This window comes from Danio rerio, chromosome 8 (genome assembly GCF_052040795.2).
Source record: "Danio rerio strain M-AB ecotype USA chromosome 8, GRCz13ab, whole genome shotgun sequence".
NCBI classification, from domain to species: domain Eukaryota; kingdom Metazoa; phylum Chordata; class Actinopteri; order Cypriniformes; family Danionidae; genus Danio; species Danio rerio.
In genome coordinates, this window is record NC_141028.1 from 2,753,669 (window position 1) to 2,773,060 (window position 19,392).

Consider the following 19,392-nt stretch of genomic DNA (forward strand, 5'->3'; position numbering starts at 1 on the left):
GCTGATCATGCTTATTGGATCGATCTGACCTGATCTCGAGTGTGTGATCTGATGCTCGTTATGATTTAATGTGAATAATTGAGTTATTAGGATGCTGATGATTATGATGTGTGTTTATGTACAGCTCTGGAACCAGTGATCCATATTGCATCGTTAAAGTCGACAATGAGGTCGTGGCCAGGTGAGTGGCACATCCTCACCTGTGTGTGTCAGATGCGATTGAACGTTCCCTTAAACACTAGATTTTAATAAATGAATAATAATAGGATATTTTAACCATAATCAACAAATGCTTATTCTGTATGGTTCACATATTACAGCAGGCTTATAAATCGGGATAGAAAATAATACTGTTTGTACACAGGGGTGCAACTACACATTTAGGGGTATGCGGGTTCAAATTTTGTGTGATCCCTCTTATTTTATATTAATTACTTAATAATAAATGAAGACAAATTTTCAGATTAATCTTATAACTTTTGACATTATGTATGATTTGACAGTTTATTTTGATAAAAATAAAAACAAATCTAAACAGTTACATCTACATGAACACTTTCGGCTGTGGGACTGCATGTTATTGTGTTAAATGATTTTGAATTAAACAATAACAATATTATATTCGTTTAAAATGCAAAATAATGTTTTTTAACAAAACATATTTATTTATTTTTATTATTTGAAACTTTTAATAAGGATAATTTAAAAAAATAGTTTTGGCACAACGGTGTGCCTATGCGCCGCATATACTGCATACCCCCTTGTTGCGCCACTGTTTGTACAGTATCAAACAATGGAAGCCTACCGAATGTCCCCAACAAATGTGTGTGTTTTTATGCTTATAAGTTTGTGTGTGTGTGTGTGTGTACAGTTGAAGTCAGAATTATTAGCTCTGTTTATTTTTTTCCCCAATTTCTGTTTAACAGAGATATTTTTTATTTACTGTCATCATGGCAAAGATAAAATAAATCAGTTATTAGAAATGAGTAATTAAAACTATTAGAAATGGGTTGAGAAAATCTCTCTGTTAAACAGAAATTGGGGACAAATAAACAGGGGGCGAATAAATGCAAGTGGTGCTCGCTGCAGAGCCATTTGAGGAGAGCTGAGCTCCAGAGAGGGGGAGCTTAAGCTTGAGCTCCACCTTTTTTGCACTTCTTCTACGAGTGATGTCACTGGGGGTAGGGTTAGGGGTGGGGTTGGTGTACGCATTAAAACAGCTTACAGGAGGAGGAGCGACAGCTCATGCTCCCCCTCTCTGGAGCTCACCTCTCCTCAAATGGCTCTGCAGCGAGCACCCTCTCAATAAATCTGGCTTTATATGTGTGTGTGTGTGTGTGTGTTTGTGACATATGAGGACATAAATGTGTATAATGTCTTATATGACACATATTACAGCAGATGGTGAATTATGAGGACATTGGTCAGGTTGGCTTTATTGTCATAAAGCCAAAGGTGATGCCTTAATTTCTCAAAAGGCTTATAAATCATACAGAGTTAGGTTTTTTTTAAATGTAAGGGTGTAAAGTTGGGTTTAGGGAATAGATAATACAGTTTGTACAGTATAAAAACAATGGAAACCTACGAAATGTCCTCACAATTCATAACGCAAACGTGTTTTTTGCGTGCGCATATGTATGTGTGTGTGTGTGTGTATATATATACACACACACACACACACACACACACACACACACACACACATATGCACACGCAAAAACATGTTTGCTTTATGAATTGTGAGGACATTTCGTAGGTTTCCATTGTTTTTTATATTTATATATATATATTGTACTTTTGTGACATATGAGGACATAAATGATGTCGTATATGATATATTACAGCAGATGGTGAATTATAAGGACATTGGTGATGCTTTAATTTCTCAAAAGACTTACAAATCACACAGAATGAGTTTTTTTTTCCAGAAATAAAATGCATAGATTTGGGTTTAGGGGACAGAAAATGCAGTTTGTACCGTATAAAAACAATGGAAACCTATAGAATGTCCCCACAATTCACTAAACAAATTTGTGTGTGTTTTTATGAGTGTGTGTGTGTGTGTTATCTTTGCCATGATGACAGTAAATAATATTTGACTAGATATTTTTCAAGACACTTCTATACAGCTTAAAGTGACATTTAAAGGCTTAACTGGGTTAATTAGGTTAACTAGGCAGGTTAGGGTAATTAGGCAAGTTATTGAAAAAAGATGGTTTGCTCTGTAGACTGTTGGGAAAAAAATATAGCTGAAAGGGGCTCAAAATATTGACCTTAAAATGGTGTTTAATAAATTAAAAACTGCTTTTATTCTAGCCGAAATAAAACAAATGAGACTTTCTTCAGAAGAAAAAATATTATCAGACTTACTGTGAAAATTTCCTTACTCTTTCATTAGGGAAATATTTAAAAAAGAAAAAAAAATCAAAAGAGAGCTAATAATTCTGACTTTAAGTGTATATATATATATATATATATAACACATCTCTAAGAAAATGTGAACTTGGACCACAAAACCATTCATTATGGTCATTTTTTAGAAATGTAATAAATCAGTTTTCCATCAATGTAAGGTTTTAGGATATGACAATATTCGGCTGATATGCAACTTCTGAGCGATGCATATTACTGATCACAAATTGAGAGTAGGAAATAGACAAGATTGTCTTTATGGAACTTGATCTTTACTTAATATTGTAATTGTAATATTGGAAAAAAAGACGTTTATGATTTTGGCCTTTACAATTATTCTTTTTTTATTTTTTGGGTTGGTGTGGGGGGGGGGGGGGGCTAGTAAACATCATCATCACGGTGGCTCAGTGGTTTGCACTGTGGCCTCACAGCAAGAAGGTCGCTGGTTTGAGTCCCGGCTGGCATTTCTGTGTGGAGTTTGCATGTTCTATCCTTGTTGGCGTGGGTTTCCTCCTGGTGCTCTGGTTTCCCCTACAGTCCAAACACATGCGCTATAGGGGAATTGAACTAAATTGGCTGTAGTGTATGAGTGTGTGTGTGTGTGTGTTTGTGAATGAGTGTATATGGCGCTGCGTAGAACATATGCTGGAATAATTGGCGCTTCATTCCACTGTGTCGACTTCTGAAATAGAGACTAAGCCAAAGAAAAATCAACGAATGGATGATATTGATTGTCGATTATATTGATGATACATTTTTGGCAGTTTTATTGATCAGAGATTTGCTTCACTGCACTTCATAACTAATCACTAAATAACTGCAGCCCTAAAACCACTGTGTGTGTGTGTGTGTGTGTGTGTGTGTGTGTGTGTGTGTGTGTGTGTGTGTGTGTGTGTGTGTGTGTGTGTGTGTGTGTGTGAGTGTGTGTGTGTGTGTGTTGCTCTGGGATGCTGTATTGTGACAGTCTGATGAACAGCACACCTGGTGTGGTGCATATTTAAAGCGCTTTGTGTCTTTTGAAATGGAAATGATCAGGCGTCCCTTTGAGAAATTGCTGAATTGATTGATTGTTTTCCAGCGTCGTCACTCGTGGCCATTTAAATTGTTCTCTGTATCCAGGCAGAGTCTATTTCAGGATGTATTAAACTTGCGTGAATTGGCTCCGTGCCGCATGAAGCTGCGCTTATGAAGCAGAACTTAATTAGAGTTCAGAGCAAATGTTCTGGGAACGTTCTCTCAACGTTACTGTATGACCAATTAGTGGCTGTTTGCACTAGCATGTATGTTTTGGGTCTGTGTTGTAAAAGGGTGGCTTTGGTGCATTTTCCCACACTATTCACTAGGGATGTAACAATATTTTAAATACCGTCATACCGCAATAGTAATTTTTTTCAGTATTACCGTAGGCGCATGACTCAATAAAACTATATTTCTGAGAAAAGTTTGCTCAGGCGAATGAAGCGAACGGGAGGTAGCGGGAACTACAATTCCCATCAGCCCAGGCGTGGTCATCATCCTTTGCGGTCTGTTGTCGCTACAGATCCAGTAATGTGGAAATGGAGTGTGCTGCTAGTAGGGGGGAAGAAAAAGAGCTGGAAATAATCGAACCTAAAGCGTGTTTTAAATCGGATGTGTGGAAGCATTTCGGTTTCTTTCTAAAAAGATACGAAAAAGGAGAAAAGGTGACAGACAAGGAAAAAAAACAGTATGCAGGCACTGCCAGATTGTGGTGAAATATAAGTCGGGGAATACGGCTAAAAACAGTCGTGGGGACTACAGAACACAGCACACCTGTTAGACTGATGCAGACATTGACTTGTACCACAGAGAGACCTCTATCTCACTCATGGCTTGTCCTCTCAAGTGGTGGAAAGACAATGCACAGCGTTACCCACTGCTGTCAACCTGGGCTAAATCATATCCCTCTGTCCCAGAAACCTCAGTCCCAAATGAGAGGGGTTTTTCTGTTGCAGGGGACATGCCCAGAGATCCCAGCTTTCACCAGATTATAGTTATATGATCATTTTCATTAAAAAACCCATCTCTATCTAAGTGAGTGAGTGATTAAATGTTGAATGTGATGAGTTTTCAACAATACTAAATTGAAACTTTATTTTTTTATATGGTTTAATAGTTTTTTGTTATTAAAATTGAAAAATTGAAGTTCCTGTTTGGAAACGTACAGATAGATGGCTGATTTGTATGTCATTGATATGTTCAGTGCTGAGGTAAATAAACACTTTTGGCACTTTTTTCGAGTCTTTTCATTAGTTTTGTTTTTCCTGTAAACTATTCAATAAATACCGTAACGTGCCATTCATACGGAGGTATTACCGTACCGTGAAATTCTGATACCGTTTAGTAATGAAATGAGGATTATTCATTTTATATACAATGACTTTTCAGCATTCACAAGTTTAGTTCATTTTGACTGACATGACATAAGCAGATGATAATGTTATAAACAGCAGAGAGTTGTTTGAAAGCAATTGATGCATGTCCAAAAGCATTTGCAATGTGTTGGAAGGAATGAGAAACGGCTAATAGGATGTGCACAAATGACTAATTGTTTTGAGAAATGCATGAACTGTTGTGCAAATGTAAATAGTGTAGTAGGAAATGCACCAAAGCCACCGAGAAAAACTGTAAAACACCTTGAATGGTGTAGCAGTTTCGTTCGAGAACGCTGCACAGCCATGAGCTGGAGTTCCCCTGGCTCAAGCGCTGATGAAAGGTCTCACGAGCAATATTTGTCTCATTAGTTTTAGGCCTTTTGACAAATGGTTCAGGATTGGTAGAGCTGCGCATCGATGAATTTGCTCTTCAGTGTTTGAACTCTCAGTAATGATTAAATCACACTGAACTGAGCTAAACTGAACTGAACTGAACTTAAACACTAAAACCTGAACCACACTGTTCCAGTTACTATGACCATTTATGTGAAGCTGCTTTGACACAATCTACATTGTAAAAGCGCTATACAAATAAAGCTGAATTGAATTGAATTGAATGTCTCAATTAAGTTTAGCTGTTTTAAGGAGAGTTTGCTAATTTTGAACCTTGTTTTAAACAATAGCTAACTGAATTGTATTTTTAGTGTGTGGGAAAAACCGCCAGCAAAACTAAAGCCAATAGATTTCTTCACCCATCTCCCACCATGCAAGTACATACTTTAAAACACACACCTTTATTTATTCTCATTCTGTCTTGCTTCATAAATATACCGTTGTGTATACTGTTTAATCATCAATATGAATTATGTAAAAACTAAATAAATAAGTGACATTAATTCGCGCCCTCTTATGGTAGGTATGCACAGTGCATACAGCCGTACGCCAGCAGGCGCCCCTGTCCTGAGCATTTTCAGGACGTGTCTGAAAAAACGTTTTTGCATTGGAATAAAAGTACAGAGTAAACTGTCATGATGAAAAAATGACAGCCATGCATGTGACTATCTTGTTCATAAATCTTGATGAGACATTCATTGACATCAATACTTGCTTTTGAGTAATGAGCTCTCCATTTTGAGCATGTGACGCGCTTTTGCAGGTTATCAGCTAGGTTTTGCAGTTTGAACTAATTGTTTTGAGAAATGCATTAACTGTTGTGCAAATGTAAATAGTGTAGTGAGAAACGCACCAAGAAAAACTGTTAATGATCTGGTCTTTAATAATATTCTCAATTATTAGCTGAAAACATTATTTACTGTATAGATCAATTATGAAATTGCTTTACTGAAATGTGCATCAATATTTATTTATGGACAGACAGACAGACAGACAGACAGACAGACAGACAGACAGACAGACAGACAGACAGACAGACAGATAGATAGATAGATAGATAGATAGATAGATAGATAGATAGATAGATAGATAGATAGATAGATAGATAGATAGATAGATAGATAGATAGATAGATAAACAGACAGACATAGGGCCCTATCATACACCCGGCGCAGTGTGGCGCAAGGCGCGGCGCAATACTTGTTTGCTAGTTTCAGCTTGGCACAAGAGTTGTTTTGAGGCGTTGCGATACGCTGTTTAATTAGTAAATGCATTAGCGCTCATATGTGCGCCCATAGGCATTCTGCTCTAAAAAGCAAGGCGTTCTGAGGCGGACCACTGGCGCGTTGCTATTTTGAGAAACTATAATAGATTTTTCATTAGACCAAAACAAACCCGGTCTGAACTCCAGCGCAGAGTTGCACCTCGCTTACACACTGCTTAATACACACAAGAGAGCAACAGGCAAATATCTTTACATATGAAAACATATAAATATTAAGGATATATATAGGATATAATAAGAATAGATATAGGATATAAATATAAAGGATTAAAATATTACAAAACATATTATTTTCTAGCCTACATAAATATGAAAAATCACTGCTTTTATACCTTTTTCATCTCGGGAGGCTTTTTCAGTTCATTCATAACAATTTGCTTTTGTATAATGTTATTATTATTAGCAGTATTATTTATTATATCCATGGGGCACAGCATGTGTTTTAGGATATAACTCAGGTTTTTGAGCACACTTCCTTATTATTGTTCATTTATTCGTTTGCTGGAAATTAAAACTGAATGTAGAAACAGTTTTGAAACTAATATTTGCGCTTAACAAACAAAATTAATTATTTATAGACTAATTGATGTCTGTGCTTAAAGGTTTTCCTGTCCAAGAGCAAAAGTGAAAGTAATCCATTATCTCTCATTCTTGCTCGGTAGATGCTCTGTTTAACTGTTTTCTGTTAAAAAAAAACTGTTAACTGTTTGCTAGTGAAATGCTCATTTTGTCCACTTAGACTTACTTTGCGTCCTGTAAATAGCGAATGCGCTCTTGGCGCGACGCAGCTGGCTCTTAAAGGGAATGGGAGATGAGACTCTGATTGGTTTATTCTCAAAACACACCTATAACTCATTAAGAAAATAAACTCAACCCTTTTAGACCATGCGCCACAGCGAAAAGCGGATTTTCCCGTCCGTAAATTAGCAAAAATGCGCTCTGACACACCCTGGAAGCGTTTGCGCCCTGCTCATGGACGGTAGAATGATAGATACAGACACACAGACAGACAGACAGACAGACAGACAGACAGACAGACAGACAGACAGACAGACAGACAGACAGACAGATAGATAGATAGATAGATAGATAGATAGATAGATAGATAGATAGATAGATAGATAGACAGATAGATAGATACCTCTTCTCTATTTATACATCGTGTGCTTCCTACCTGAATGCCAATGTTTCTACAATAATGTTTTCTGTTTCACCCAGAACTGCGACCGTCTGGAAAAACTTGAATCCATTCTGGGGTGAAGAATACACTCTTCATCTGCCAATGGGCTTCCATACGCTCACCTTTTACGTGATGGACGAGGACACGATTGGGTAACAAACTCACAACTCTGCTTTTGAGTGAAAGAATGCTGGGCTGTTTTAACCCACAAATCTTGGGTCAAATTTGGTCAATCCCATCAGTTTGCTTGAAAAATGTAGAAGTGCTTTGAAATGTGCGTTTTTGTTCCGTGTGTGACGTAATATGAACTTAAATATGAAGACAGGCTGCGACTTGAAGTAGCTCCTCCTCCTTTATAAAAAACAGCCAATAGTGTTTTGCTTTTCTCACAGATCTGCCAGTGGGAGTGGTTTAGCTGATATAGCAGAATTAAAGGGGGCGGGATTGTGTCAGATACAAGAAAGCATTTGATTGGTCAGAAGATTTGATGAGGTGACAAACAAAACTGCTGATCTGTTTAGACAGACAAAACTGCAAACTTTGGATTTTTGTGTCTTCTAAATACACATTTTGTCACTATTTTTGAAGACATTAACTCATAGATATCCTTCAGACTAATATACTGAGAATAACATAAAAAAAACATTTTATAAAATGTATTAATAAGCTTTGTGATTCATAAACATCCAACAATTGTGGAAATGATTATAAGCTTAAGTACATTATTGCACATATCAGATATAATAGTTATAATTTGTGACATATGAAGTTATTTATCTGTTTGTACTTCCAACTTTTTCTGTCGGTAATATTGGACCCAATATTGGGTTACAAAAACCAGCATGTGAGCGTGCACTGAGAGTAAATGAGCAGTGGTGTTTGTGTGTGATCCGCTGAGGTGCACAGATGGTGCATTCTCTAAGTATGCTCCATATGTATGATATGAGCTCAAAAATATACTCACCGGCCACTTTATTAGGTACACCTGACCAACTGCTTGTTAATTTCTTATCAGCCAATCACATGGCAGCAACTCAATGCTTTTAGGCATGTAGACATGATCAAGACGATCTGCTGCAGTTCAAACCAAGCATCAGAATGGGGAAGAAAGGGGATTTAAGGTGACTTTGAAAGTGGCATGGTTGTTGGCGCCAGACGGGCTGCTCTGAGTATTTCAGAAACAATTTTCACAACCATCTCTAGGGTCTGAAAAAGAGGAAATATCCAGTGAGCGGCAGTTCTGTGGGTGCAAACGCCTTGTTGATGCTAGAGGTCAGAGGAGAATGGCCAGACTGGTTCCAGCTGATAGAAAGGCAACAGTAACTCAAATAAGCACTCGTTACAACCGAGCTCTGCAGAAGAGCATCTCTGAACACACAACACGGCCAACCTTCAGGCGGATGGGCTACAGCAGCAGAAGAGCACACCGGGTGCCGCTCCTGTCAGCTAAGAACAGGAAACTAACACAGGCCTACCAAAATTCACCAGAACACTTCGGGTCCATTAGTACCAATTGAGCATCGTGTCAACACCACAGCCTACCTGAGTATTGCTGCTGACCATGTCCATCCCTTTATGAGCACAGTGTCTCTCCATCATTCTGATGGCTACTTCCAGCAGGATAACGCTACATGTCATTAAGCACCAATCATCTCAGACTGGTTTCTTGAACATCACAAAGGGTTCACTGTACTCAAATGGCCTCCACAGTCACCAGATCTCAATCCAATAGAGCACCTTTTATTGAATTTTACAGAATTAATTGTATACACAGCAATGAGTAGACAGTGTTTTTAAGGGGAAAAAAAGAAATTAATTAATTAAAAATATATATTTATGAAAAAAAAAGTGTGGTCTAATTTAAAATAGTATTACAATAACACGGTGTGCACAGTTAAGGATAATTAGTAATTAGCCAAGACAGGTCAAACAAATTTTCCAAAGCTTCTAAATTGACTTGAATTTCTTTTTATTATATGTCCAATCTTTTCCATATGGATTCGTTAATCAGCATTATCCAATCTCAACCCATTTATTCATAATTAATTTCCTTCCCAGCATCAGTAGAGGTTTAAAGACATCTGAATGTTCCAGAAAAAAAAGAACACCTAGTAAGCACATTAATGGGGACCAATAGAGCAGGGGTTCCCAAACTTTTCAGCCCGCGACCCCCAAAATGACAATGCCAGTGACTCGTGACCCCCAATATCCTCTGAGGTGGTTATAAATACAGAAACCTGGCATGCAATGGTGCACACACATCAATAGACCCAAGTCTATTCTTCGTTTAATTTTTTTATGTATGTCAGTGCTTTAAATGTGCCAGAAAGTTTAACCGGGTGTTATAAAATCAATCTGCTGCATCTGACGCTATTGCTGTGTCTTTAATATAATGTAATTAGCCCAGGGGGCGCAATCCAATGGAAATGGTAACTATAACCTACTATAGTATCTAAATAGTATATAGTATATATCAGGGGTGCTCAATCCTGTTCCTGGAGAGCCACCTTCCTGCAGATTTCAGTTGCTACCCATATCAAACACACCTGAACCAATTAATTAGGACCTGAACACCACTTGATAATTACAGGCAGGTGTGTTTGATATGGGTAGCAACTGAAATCTGCAGGAAGGTGGCTCTCCAGGAACAGGATTGAGCACTCCTGGTATATATAAACATTTTTTTCTCTTCAGTAGTTTATGGATAAAATATGGTAATTCCTATGGTTTAATAAAAATAAATAGCTTTTTGAAAATCACCAGGCGACCCCCCTTCATTGTCCTGTGACCCCTCAGGGGGTCCAGACCCCCACTTTGAGAACGACTGCAATAGAGCACCGTTGGGATGTGGTGGAACGGGAGATTGGCATCATGGATGTGCAGCTGACAAATCTGCAGCAACTGCGTGATGCTGTCATGTCAATATGGAGCAAAATCTCTGAGGAATATTTACGGTAGCTTGTTGAATCTACGTCACGAAGGATTAAGGCAGTTCTGAGGAGAAGAAGGGGTCCAAAGCGGTACTAGTAAGGCGTACCTAATAAAGTGGCCGGTGAGTGTATACTACATTTGGAATCTGTACCATCTATCACTATATTTCAAAATATTTAAAAGTCTGTGTATTTAGAACAGTGCACATGTGTTAATAATTGATTATGGTTTATATTATTATGTGTCATGTTCTGTATTTTTTTGTAGCTGTGCTGGCTCCCTAGTAGAAGAGATATTGTATCTCAGGGGGACTATCCTGGTTAAATAAGTAAATTAAAACAAAGCAAAAACTCACAGATGGTGCACTGAGATCCACTGAGCACATCTCTGACTCTGATCTGTCTGTTTGTCCGTCTCCTGTAATCTGGACACTTCACTCTGCAGTCATGATGATGTCATCGGTAAGATCTCTCTGAGTAAAGACGTGATCGCAGCTCAACACAAAGGTAAGACTAACACATACTGTTGAAGTGAGAATTATTCACCCCCCTGTGTTTTTCTTCTTCAAATATTTCCTAAATGATGTTGAATAGATTCAGAAATTTTCTCACAGTATTTCCTATAATATTTTTACTTCTGGAGAAAGTCTTATTTGTTTTATTTCGGCTGGAATAAAAGCAGTTCTTAATTTTTAAACCCATTTTAAGGTCAATATTGTTAGCCCCCTTAAGCTGTATTTGTTTGGATTGTCTACAACAAACCACTCTTATACAATGACTTGCCTAATTACCCTAACTTTACCCTAATACACCTAGTTAAGCCTGTAAATGTCACTTTAAGCAGAATACTAGTGTCTTCAAGAAGTGAAGTTTAGTTTTAAACTAATTTCGAGAGGAGCATGTGCTCATGATTTACCCAGCTGGTCCACATTAACTAATTATGATCCTCCAATCAAAGGATCCCAAACCACTATATATATCCTCATTTCCTTTCTACAACTATCTTCGTCTGGAAGAAACCCCCCTCCTCCCCTTCTTCCTCCTTTATCCAGAATGGGCGGCACGGTGGCCCAGTGACTAGCACTGTTGCCTCACAGCAAGAATACCAATGGTGTTGGGTCCTCGCTGAGCCATCTGGTATTTCTGTGTGGAGTTTGCATGTTCTCCCCGTGTCCGCGTGGGTTCCCCGGTTTCCTCCCACCATCCAAATGTGCTCTATATTATAGATAAAACAAGCCTAAACCTTTTTTATAATGTCTTACTCTCAGGAAGTTCGCCTCGGCCTCAGCAGCGGGGGAGTTTGAGATAGACCTGAGCTCAATCTCCACTCGCCCTGCAAAAGGGGGGGAGCCCTGGGCTCGAGGATCCCTTGAGCTCAGGGCTCTCTCCCGGGACAGCATGCCAAACAAGCTATGTATAAATCATGAGCTAAGTGTAAACTCTTGAATATCTAGTCTAATATTATTTACTGTCCTCATGGCAAAGAGAAAATAAATCTGTCATTATAGATGAGTTATTAAAACTGTCTAGAAATGTGTTGAATAATAATTCAGGAGGACTAATAATTCAGACTTTATCTGTATATAATATATCATGTGTGGCAAGGCAAGTTGTGTTTATAGCACATTTCATACATGGTGGCAATTCAAAGTGCTTTACATAAACAGGAATAAAAAACACAATTATAAAAAAATAAAAATGATTAAAAACGATGATGAAAATGTTACACAGGATATAAAACAATAAAAAACAAAAGAAACACACAATAGTGTGATCTGTCAGTCGTAGCACAGTGCTCATTCAGTAAAGGCACAGCTAAACAGATGTGTTTCAGTCTTGATTTAAAGGGTCACGAAACACCAAAACACATGTTTTGAGCTGTTGACAGTCGTATATGTGTCCCACACTGCTATAAACACTATTAGGACACCTATATTTCACTAAAAAGTGTAAATTGGTTGTTTTTGCGTTATTTCAAGCAAATTCGTACTTCCGGTTTGAAACGAATTTTTGAAGCTGCGTCACGGTCATGACATAATAGCGTGTATTCCAGCGTGCAGACTGGACGTCTGTGCCAGAGTGTGTCTTATTACGTCTTACAGTGTGATGCATTAATGCATGAGTAAAGCTTGGTTCAAACCAATCAGCGCGCTCTATTGTGCAGCTTCATTAATATTCATTACTGTCACAGTGTTTAGTCGACAGAGACGCCACGTTGTGTTGGCAAAACAAGCGTGAAGTGTTGCTTTTATAGTTTTCTGCAGTGAAGTTTTGTTTTCATTTTCTCTCTGTGAGAGCTCAGCTGGCGTCACGTGTGGATTAACAGTGTACGCGACGCGCGACAACAATAACTTACGTGTCTAAGAAGGATTATTGTTTACCTGAGAGCTGTTCTCATCTGCAAACGCTGAGATCCGGATTTGCTTGTAGTGTTCTCTTAATAAAGACGCGGCTCTAGTTGCTGGTGATTGTCCTGTCTCTACAGATTTGGTAAGTGAGCGACCAGTGCTCTTTGTTTATTCAGTTCGTATTTTATTCGTATCGAAAAAATTATTGCACCGAGTGTAAACAAGTTAGCACTACAACCAAACTATAACCTTGTTTAGGATTTAGTGACCGGAAAAACACACGCGGCTTTCTGACACTACCTGTCGTGTGCATCTAAGTTTCCGGGAAATGCTGAGGTTTTTTTTTCTCTCATTCGCCGTGCGGTATCAAACATTGCATGAAAATGCACGCTTAGAGCAGCGCCTCGAATCAAATATCTCGTTTGTCGTGAGGGGCATGAATGAATTCCCTGAATGAAAGAGACAAACTGCAGTTAAAGTCCACCATTTAATAATTTGGCAAATAATTCGACTACAGATGTCCATGTAAACACAGTCACATTGTCCGCTGTGGTTGTGTGTTTTGACTCTGAAATTCAGTGCGCCCAAATAGACACTCCCACACCATCCCTCTTTTCTTCCTCCGACACTCCCCCCTAAACAGAGCTGAACACGCCCACTTTTCTGACTTTTTCCAAAGTAGAGGTGTGAAAACACCCTGCTGAAACGAGGGGGTTTCATGGCCCTTTAAACGTGCCTAATGTTGGAGCACATCTGATCATTTCTGTTAGCTGATTCCAGCAGCAGGGGGCGCTGTTAGTAGCTGAAAGCTGATTCACCCTGCTTTGACTGAACTCTTGGGAGTTTCTAGTTTGAATAAAGATCTGAGTGATCTGTTAGGTTTGTATTCAGTGAGCATTTCTGTGATGTACTGAGGTCCTAGACTATTTAGTGACTTATAGACCAGTAGTAATACTTCAAAATCTGTTCTGAATGTAACTGGGAGCCAGTGTAGAGACCTGAGGACCGGTGTGATGTGCTCTGATTTCCTCCTTCTGGTCAGACTCCTGGCCGCAGCGTTCTGGATGAGCTGTGTGTCAAAGGAAGAGATGAAGATGCTTGTCCGTGCCTTCATCTCTTCTTGATTGGATTATTGTAATGTTCTTTTCACTTGTCTAAACAAATCCTCTATGAAGCGATTGCAAGTTGTGCAGAATGCAGCAGCAAGGCTTTTAACTAACCCCAGTAGGAGGTCACACATTACACCTGTGCTTAAGGCACTGGCTTCCTATTAGGTTTAGAGTAAATTTTAAGATTTTGGTCTCTACATATGGAGCTCTGCATGGTCAAGCACCCCTGTATATTCAAGATCTATTAAGTAGTCACTCATGAAGTCGGTCTCTGAGGTCTTCTGACCTTTTAATTATTCTCAGAACTCGTCTTAAGACTAAGGCCCCGTTACAATAATGCGTTTTAGTTTAAAAATGATCCGCGTCCACATTATCGTTTCACCTAGTGTCTCTGAACATATCTCCATCCACACTACGCCACCAAAAAACGTGTATCACGTGACCATTCATGCACTCTGGGCACGCGCGATAGAGTATAAACAGGAAGCATGCGTCTCGCTCGGCATTTGGTTATTGTTAGTCAACAAACGCCGGTTGAACAATGAACACAATGGCAAAGAAAGCAAGAGAGGTATTTTTGTGGACAGACATCGAAGTCGAGTTGTTACTAAATGTAACAAATGAATAACTGCACAATGGCGCCTAAAACAGACAATAGTGCAAACAACGCTCCCATTTCTGTGCCCATGTTGTTGTTTACAGTGAAAGCTGGTCTGCTGTCTTCCGGTAGCGTTAAAGCCATGTGTTATAGTCATGTGATACGAGCTTGACGACTAAGGGAAGGATACGCAATGACACAAAAGCCCCAATCAGGTAGCGAATCTCAGCAGCCCCGCCTCCGTTTTCAGATGTCTGCGTTTTCCCCATACGACAACCTCCCGCTCTCCCTCAGGAAGTCAATACGGAAGTAACTAAAACTGCAATTCATCTGAATTTCCGCTAGTCCTGGCCGCTCCTGCTCCAAAACAGAGCAAATTTCAATTGAGCCCACTGTTAGAATGACCAACTTTACAGCAGAATAAAGCTGTTTACAGCCTGCTACAAAAAAAGATTTTGGTTAATACAGCTAATATTACCCTTCATGACAACTGTGAGGGGGTGAATTTTTTTATAACTCATCCGTTTCCTTTATATTAAGTTATATTAAGTTTGCATAATTAAGGGCGTGGCCACTTGAGTGACAGTTAGGTCTCGTTGGTCGCCGTCACGTCACCTCAGCTGAATCCTGCAGATTAGCCACTGAACTCGGCATATTTATCGTATTTCTGTGTTGTTTTATGTGGCTTTACACAGTCAACTGCCTTTTGGACTTGTTTCCTACAATTATTAGATGGCATGGCATGCTGAGTGCACTTAATTGTGCTCACAAACCATTCACGTGGCCTCCGTTTCCCATGTGAGTAAAGTTATATACTTATATACCATCTCTATACATGTATTTGTTTTATTTAAGATCATTTATATTTATATTTAGAGCTGTAATGCTCTCCAGAATCTGTCAGATTGATTAGCTGTAGGCTCTAGATCAGTCATCTGAAGCGTTGTCATACAGTGTTATGCTGGAGTTCATCAACAGTCTTACATTAACTAACACAGACTGTATCTGAAGTGTTTTTGGAAGTAATTTGCGTTTTCCTCCTGTTGAAAAACGTCATAAGCACAATGTTTAGTGGCTCAATGTGTTACATCAGTGCTTTTAAAAGTCTAAACACTTTATTGATATAGTGTACAGCCAAGCACAAGTGGTCAGAACACAAACGAGTCGCAGGTGAAAGTATTAAGCGTTCTCGCAAAGTAAAGTGTGTCTGAACCAGGTCCAAGCAAAATGCCAGCAGGTGTCTGTAGCTCCGCCCACTCTCCGCCTCTTTGCCCTTGTTTGGTATCCCGCCGTGGGTGTGATTACGCGCGAACAAAATGGCGACGGTTGGCCGCGCCTACTTGTGGCTTCTTTTGCGCTCTTTAGAAACCAGTGGGTGACGTCATGGACACTACGTCCATATACTTTACAGTCTACGGTTTTCCCCCATCCACACTGAGACAGAGCAGCAGCGTTTTAGAATGAAAACGGCCTCTCCAGCGTTTCCAAAACGCTCCGTTTTTGGCACTCGAAAACTCTAGAGTAGTGTTGCCGGATGGCGTAACCGTAGCAAAACTTATGAGTTTTCAAACTAAAACGCATCAGTGTAAACAGGGCCTGAATGTGACCGTGCTTTCTGTGTGGTGGACCCACGGCTCTAGGAAATCTCTCCCGATAGCTCTGAGAACTCTGGGATCAGCTGTACTTATTTAAAAGCATTTAAAGACGCACCTTTTGGTCAAGCTTTTAATTACCAATATTAGTGTTTCTGTATTTGGATTTTTAAATAGTTTTAATGTTTTAACATGTTTTCTTTTACTGTCATGTGTTCTTTTGCTTGTTTTCTCTTATTGTAAAGCACTTTTTGTGACTCAATGTTTGGGAAAGGTGCTACATAAATAAATCTTTACTGAGCTAAGCTACCGGCAGCTAGCTCTCTGTAACTCTCACATGGTTGCCCACTGAAGCTAAGCAGGGCTGCGGCTTGGTCAGTACCTGGATGGGAGACCACATGGGAAAGCTAGGTTGCTGCCGAAAGTGGTGTTAGTGAGGCCAGCAGGGGGCGCTCAACCTGCGGTCTGTGTTAGTCCTAATGCCCCAGTATAGTGACGGGGACGCTATACTGCTCTGTGAGCGGCGTCTTTCGGATGAGACGTTAAACTGAGGTCCCGACTCTCTGTGGTCGTGTCCTTCGAAAAGAGTAGGGGTTTAACCCTGGCATCCTGGCCAAATCTGCCCACCGGCCTCTGTCCATCATGGCCTCCTAACCATCCCCATATTCCAATTGGCTTCATCACTGTCTCCTCTCCACCAATCAGCTGGTGTGTGGTGTGCGGTCTGGCGCAAAATGGCTGCCGTCGCATCATCCAGGTGGATGCTGCACACTGGTGGTGGATGAGGAGATCCCCCCCATTGTGTGTAAAGCGCTTTGAGTGCCCAGAAAAGCGCTATATAAATGTAAGGAATTATTATTATTATTATTTACTTACTTACTTACCTACCTCCTTGCTTGCTTGCTTGTCTGACTGTCTTTTTGGGAAGACCAGTGGGGAGTCTATTACAGTAATCCACCCTGCTGCTGATAAAAGCATCAACAAGTATCTCTGAGTCTTCACTGGAAACAAAGCATCTGATTCTTGCTATGTTTTTGAGATGATAGTATGCTGATTTACTGACTGCTTTGACATGACTACTGAAACTCAGATCTGACTCCAGAGTCACACCAAGATTCTTGACCTTATTTTTTGTCGTTTGACCTTTAGTGCTAAGGTGAGCATTCACCTTGAGAACCTCATCTCTGTTCCCAAACGCAATGACTTCAGTTTTCTCTTTGTTTAACAGAAGAAAGTTTTGGCACATCCAACTGTTCATTTCATCAATGCACTGGCAGAGGGTGTCAATGGGGCTGTAGTAAGGCTAAGTGTGTAATATACTCCTACTGCAGGATCATGTCAGGATGTGGTTACTGATTTCTTTGAATTTGCATTCCTCCAGCACACATACAAACCAAAATACATCTCATTTCTCATTTCTTTAAAGATGAATATTTCAACTTCCTTGAAACTGTACTGCACACTCTGAAGAGTCGAGTGCTTACTGAAGCAGCTAAAAATATGATTTATGCAAAGCTCAATTCTTAAAGAGGGAAGTGAAGAGCTTCAGCATGAGAAGACAAACATCAACAGAGCAACAGGAAGCAAACATTAAAGAAGCATGAAGGTAGAGAATAATGCATATGATATATATATAAGTAACGCATTCAAATCAGTGTGACTGGAGCACCACTGAGATGCTATTTTAGCGTTTTTCTCATATTTTGAATTAAGTAAAAATTGTATTAGAATTGTTTTATTATTATTTTAATATGACTATTTAAATTTATTTCATATTGAGTAAAACCAAATAAACTAAAGCTAAATTAATATTGTTGTTTTGAAATATATAAATTTATTTGTTTTAGCATTTACAGGGCGACGCAGTGGCGCAGTAGGTAGTGCTGTCGCCTCACAGTAAGAAGGTCGCTGGTTCGAACCTCAGCTCAGTTGGTGTTTCTGTGTGGAGTCTGCATGTTCTCCCTGCCTTCAAGTGGGTTTTCCCCGGGTGCTCCAGTTTCCCCCACAGTCCAAAGACATGCGGTACAGGTGAATTGGGTAGGCTAAATTGTCCGTAGTGTATGAGTGTGTGTGTGAATGTTTCCCAGAGATGGGTTGCAGCTGGAAGGGCATCCGCTGCGTAAAAAACTTGCTGGATAAGTTGGCGGTTTATTCCGCTGTGGCGACCCCGGATTAATAAAGGGACAAGAAAATGAATGAATGAATTGAAGTTTCATCCCTTTATTCATTAGTGGTCGCCACAGCAGAATGAACCGCCAACTATTCCAGCATATGTTTTACACAGCTGAAACCCTTCCAGCTGCAACCCAGTACTGGAAAACACCCATACACCCTCATTAACACACACTCATACACTACGGCCAATTTAGTTAATCAATTCCCCTGTAGCGCATGTGTTTGGACAGTGGGGGAAACCAGAGCACCCGGAGGAAAACCCACACCAACACTGGGAGAACATGCAAACTCCACACAGAAATGACCAAGCCGAGGCTCAAACCAGCGACCTTCTTGCTGTGAGGCGACAGTGCTAAGCACTGAGCCACCGTGTCGCCGTCAAAGAAAATTGTATATGAATAATATAATATATATGTGTGTGTCAATATGTGAGGGATATTGTACATCTGGCCAGTAGTCAATCTCAGAGTAAAACCCGACAAGTTTATAATAAGCTCTTATGTGAAGACTGAAGGGATTGTTTTTGTGATAATAACCAGCTTATTGTACATTAGCACAGAAAAAGAAACTTCGTTCTGAGCTTTAATAATATACTATATTATTAACTTAATGTGTAAAGAAAAACAAATGGGTATTAGTATACATATACACTCAGCGGCCACTTCATTAGGTACAACTGTCCAACTGCTTGTTAACGCAAATTTCTAATCAACCAATCACATGGCAGCAGCTCAATGCATTTAGACATGTAGACATGATCAAGATGATCTGCTGCAGTTCAAAGCGAGCATCAGAATGGGGAAGAAAGGGGATTTAAGTGACTTTAAACGTGGCATGGTTGTTGGTGTCAGACAGGCTGGTTTGAGTATTTCAGAAACTGCTGATTTTCTGGGATTTTCACGCACAACCATCTCTAGGGTTTAGAGAGAATGCTCTGAAAAAGAGGAAATATCCAGTGAGTGGCAGTTCTGTGGGCG

The 19,392-nt window shown here is 39.7% G+C and overlaps 1 protein-coding gene across 1 annotated transcript in view; it reads left to right on the forward strand.

Moving 5' to 3' along the window:
* Positions 1-19,392, forward strand: part of rasal1a (RAS protein activator like 1a (GAP1 like)) — a gene marked incomplete in the record, with an annotated part of 86,902 nt that overhangs the window by 437 nt on the left and 67,073 nt on the right. Inside the window, 3 exon segments of the mRNA NM_001443113.1 lie at positions 125-181; positions 7,702-7,815; positions 11,039-11,100. Coding sequence (NP_001430042.1) covers positions 125-181; positions 7,702-7,815; positions 11,039-11,100 — 233 coding nt within the window.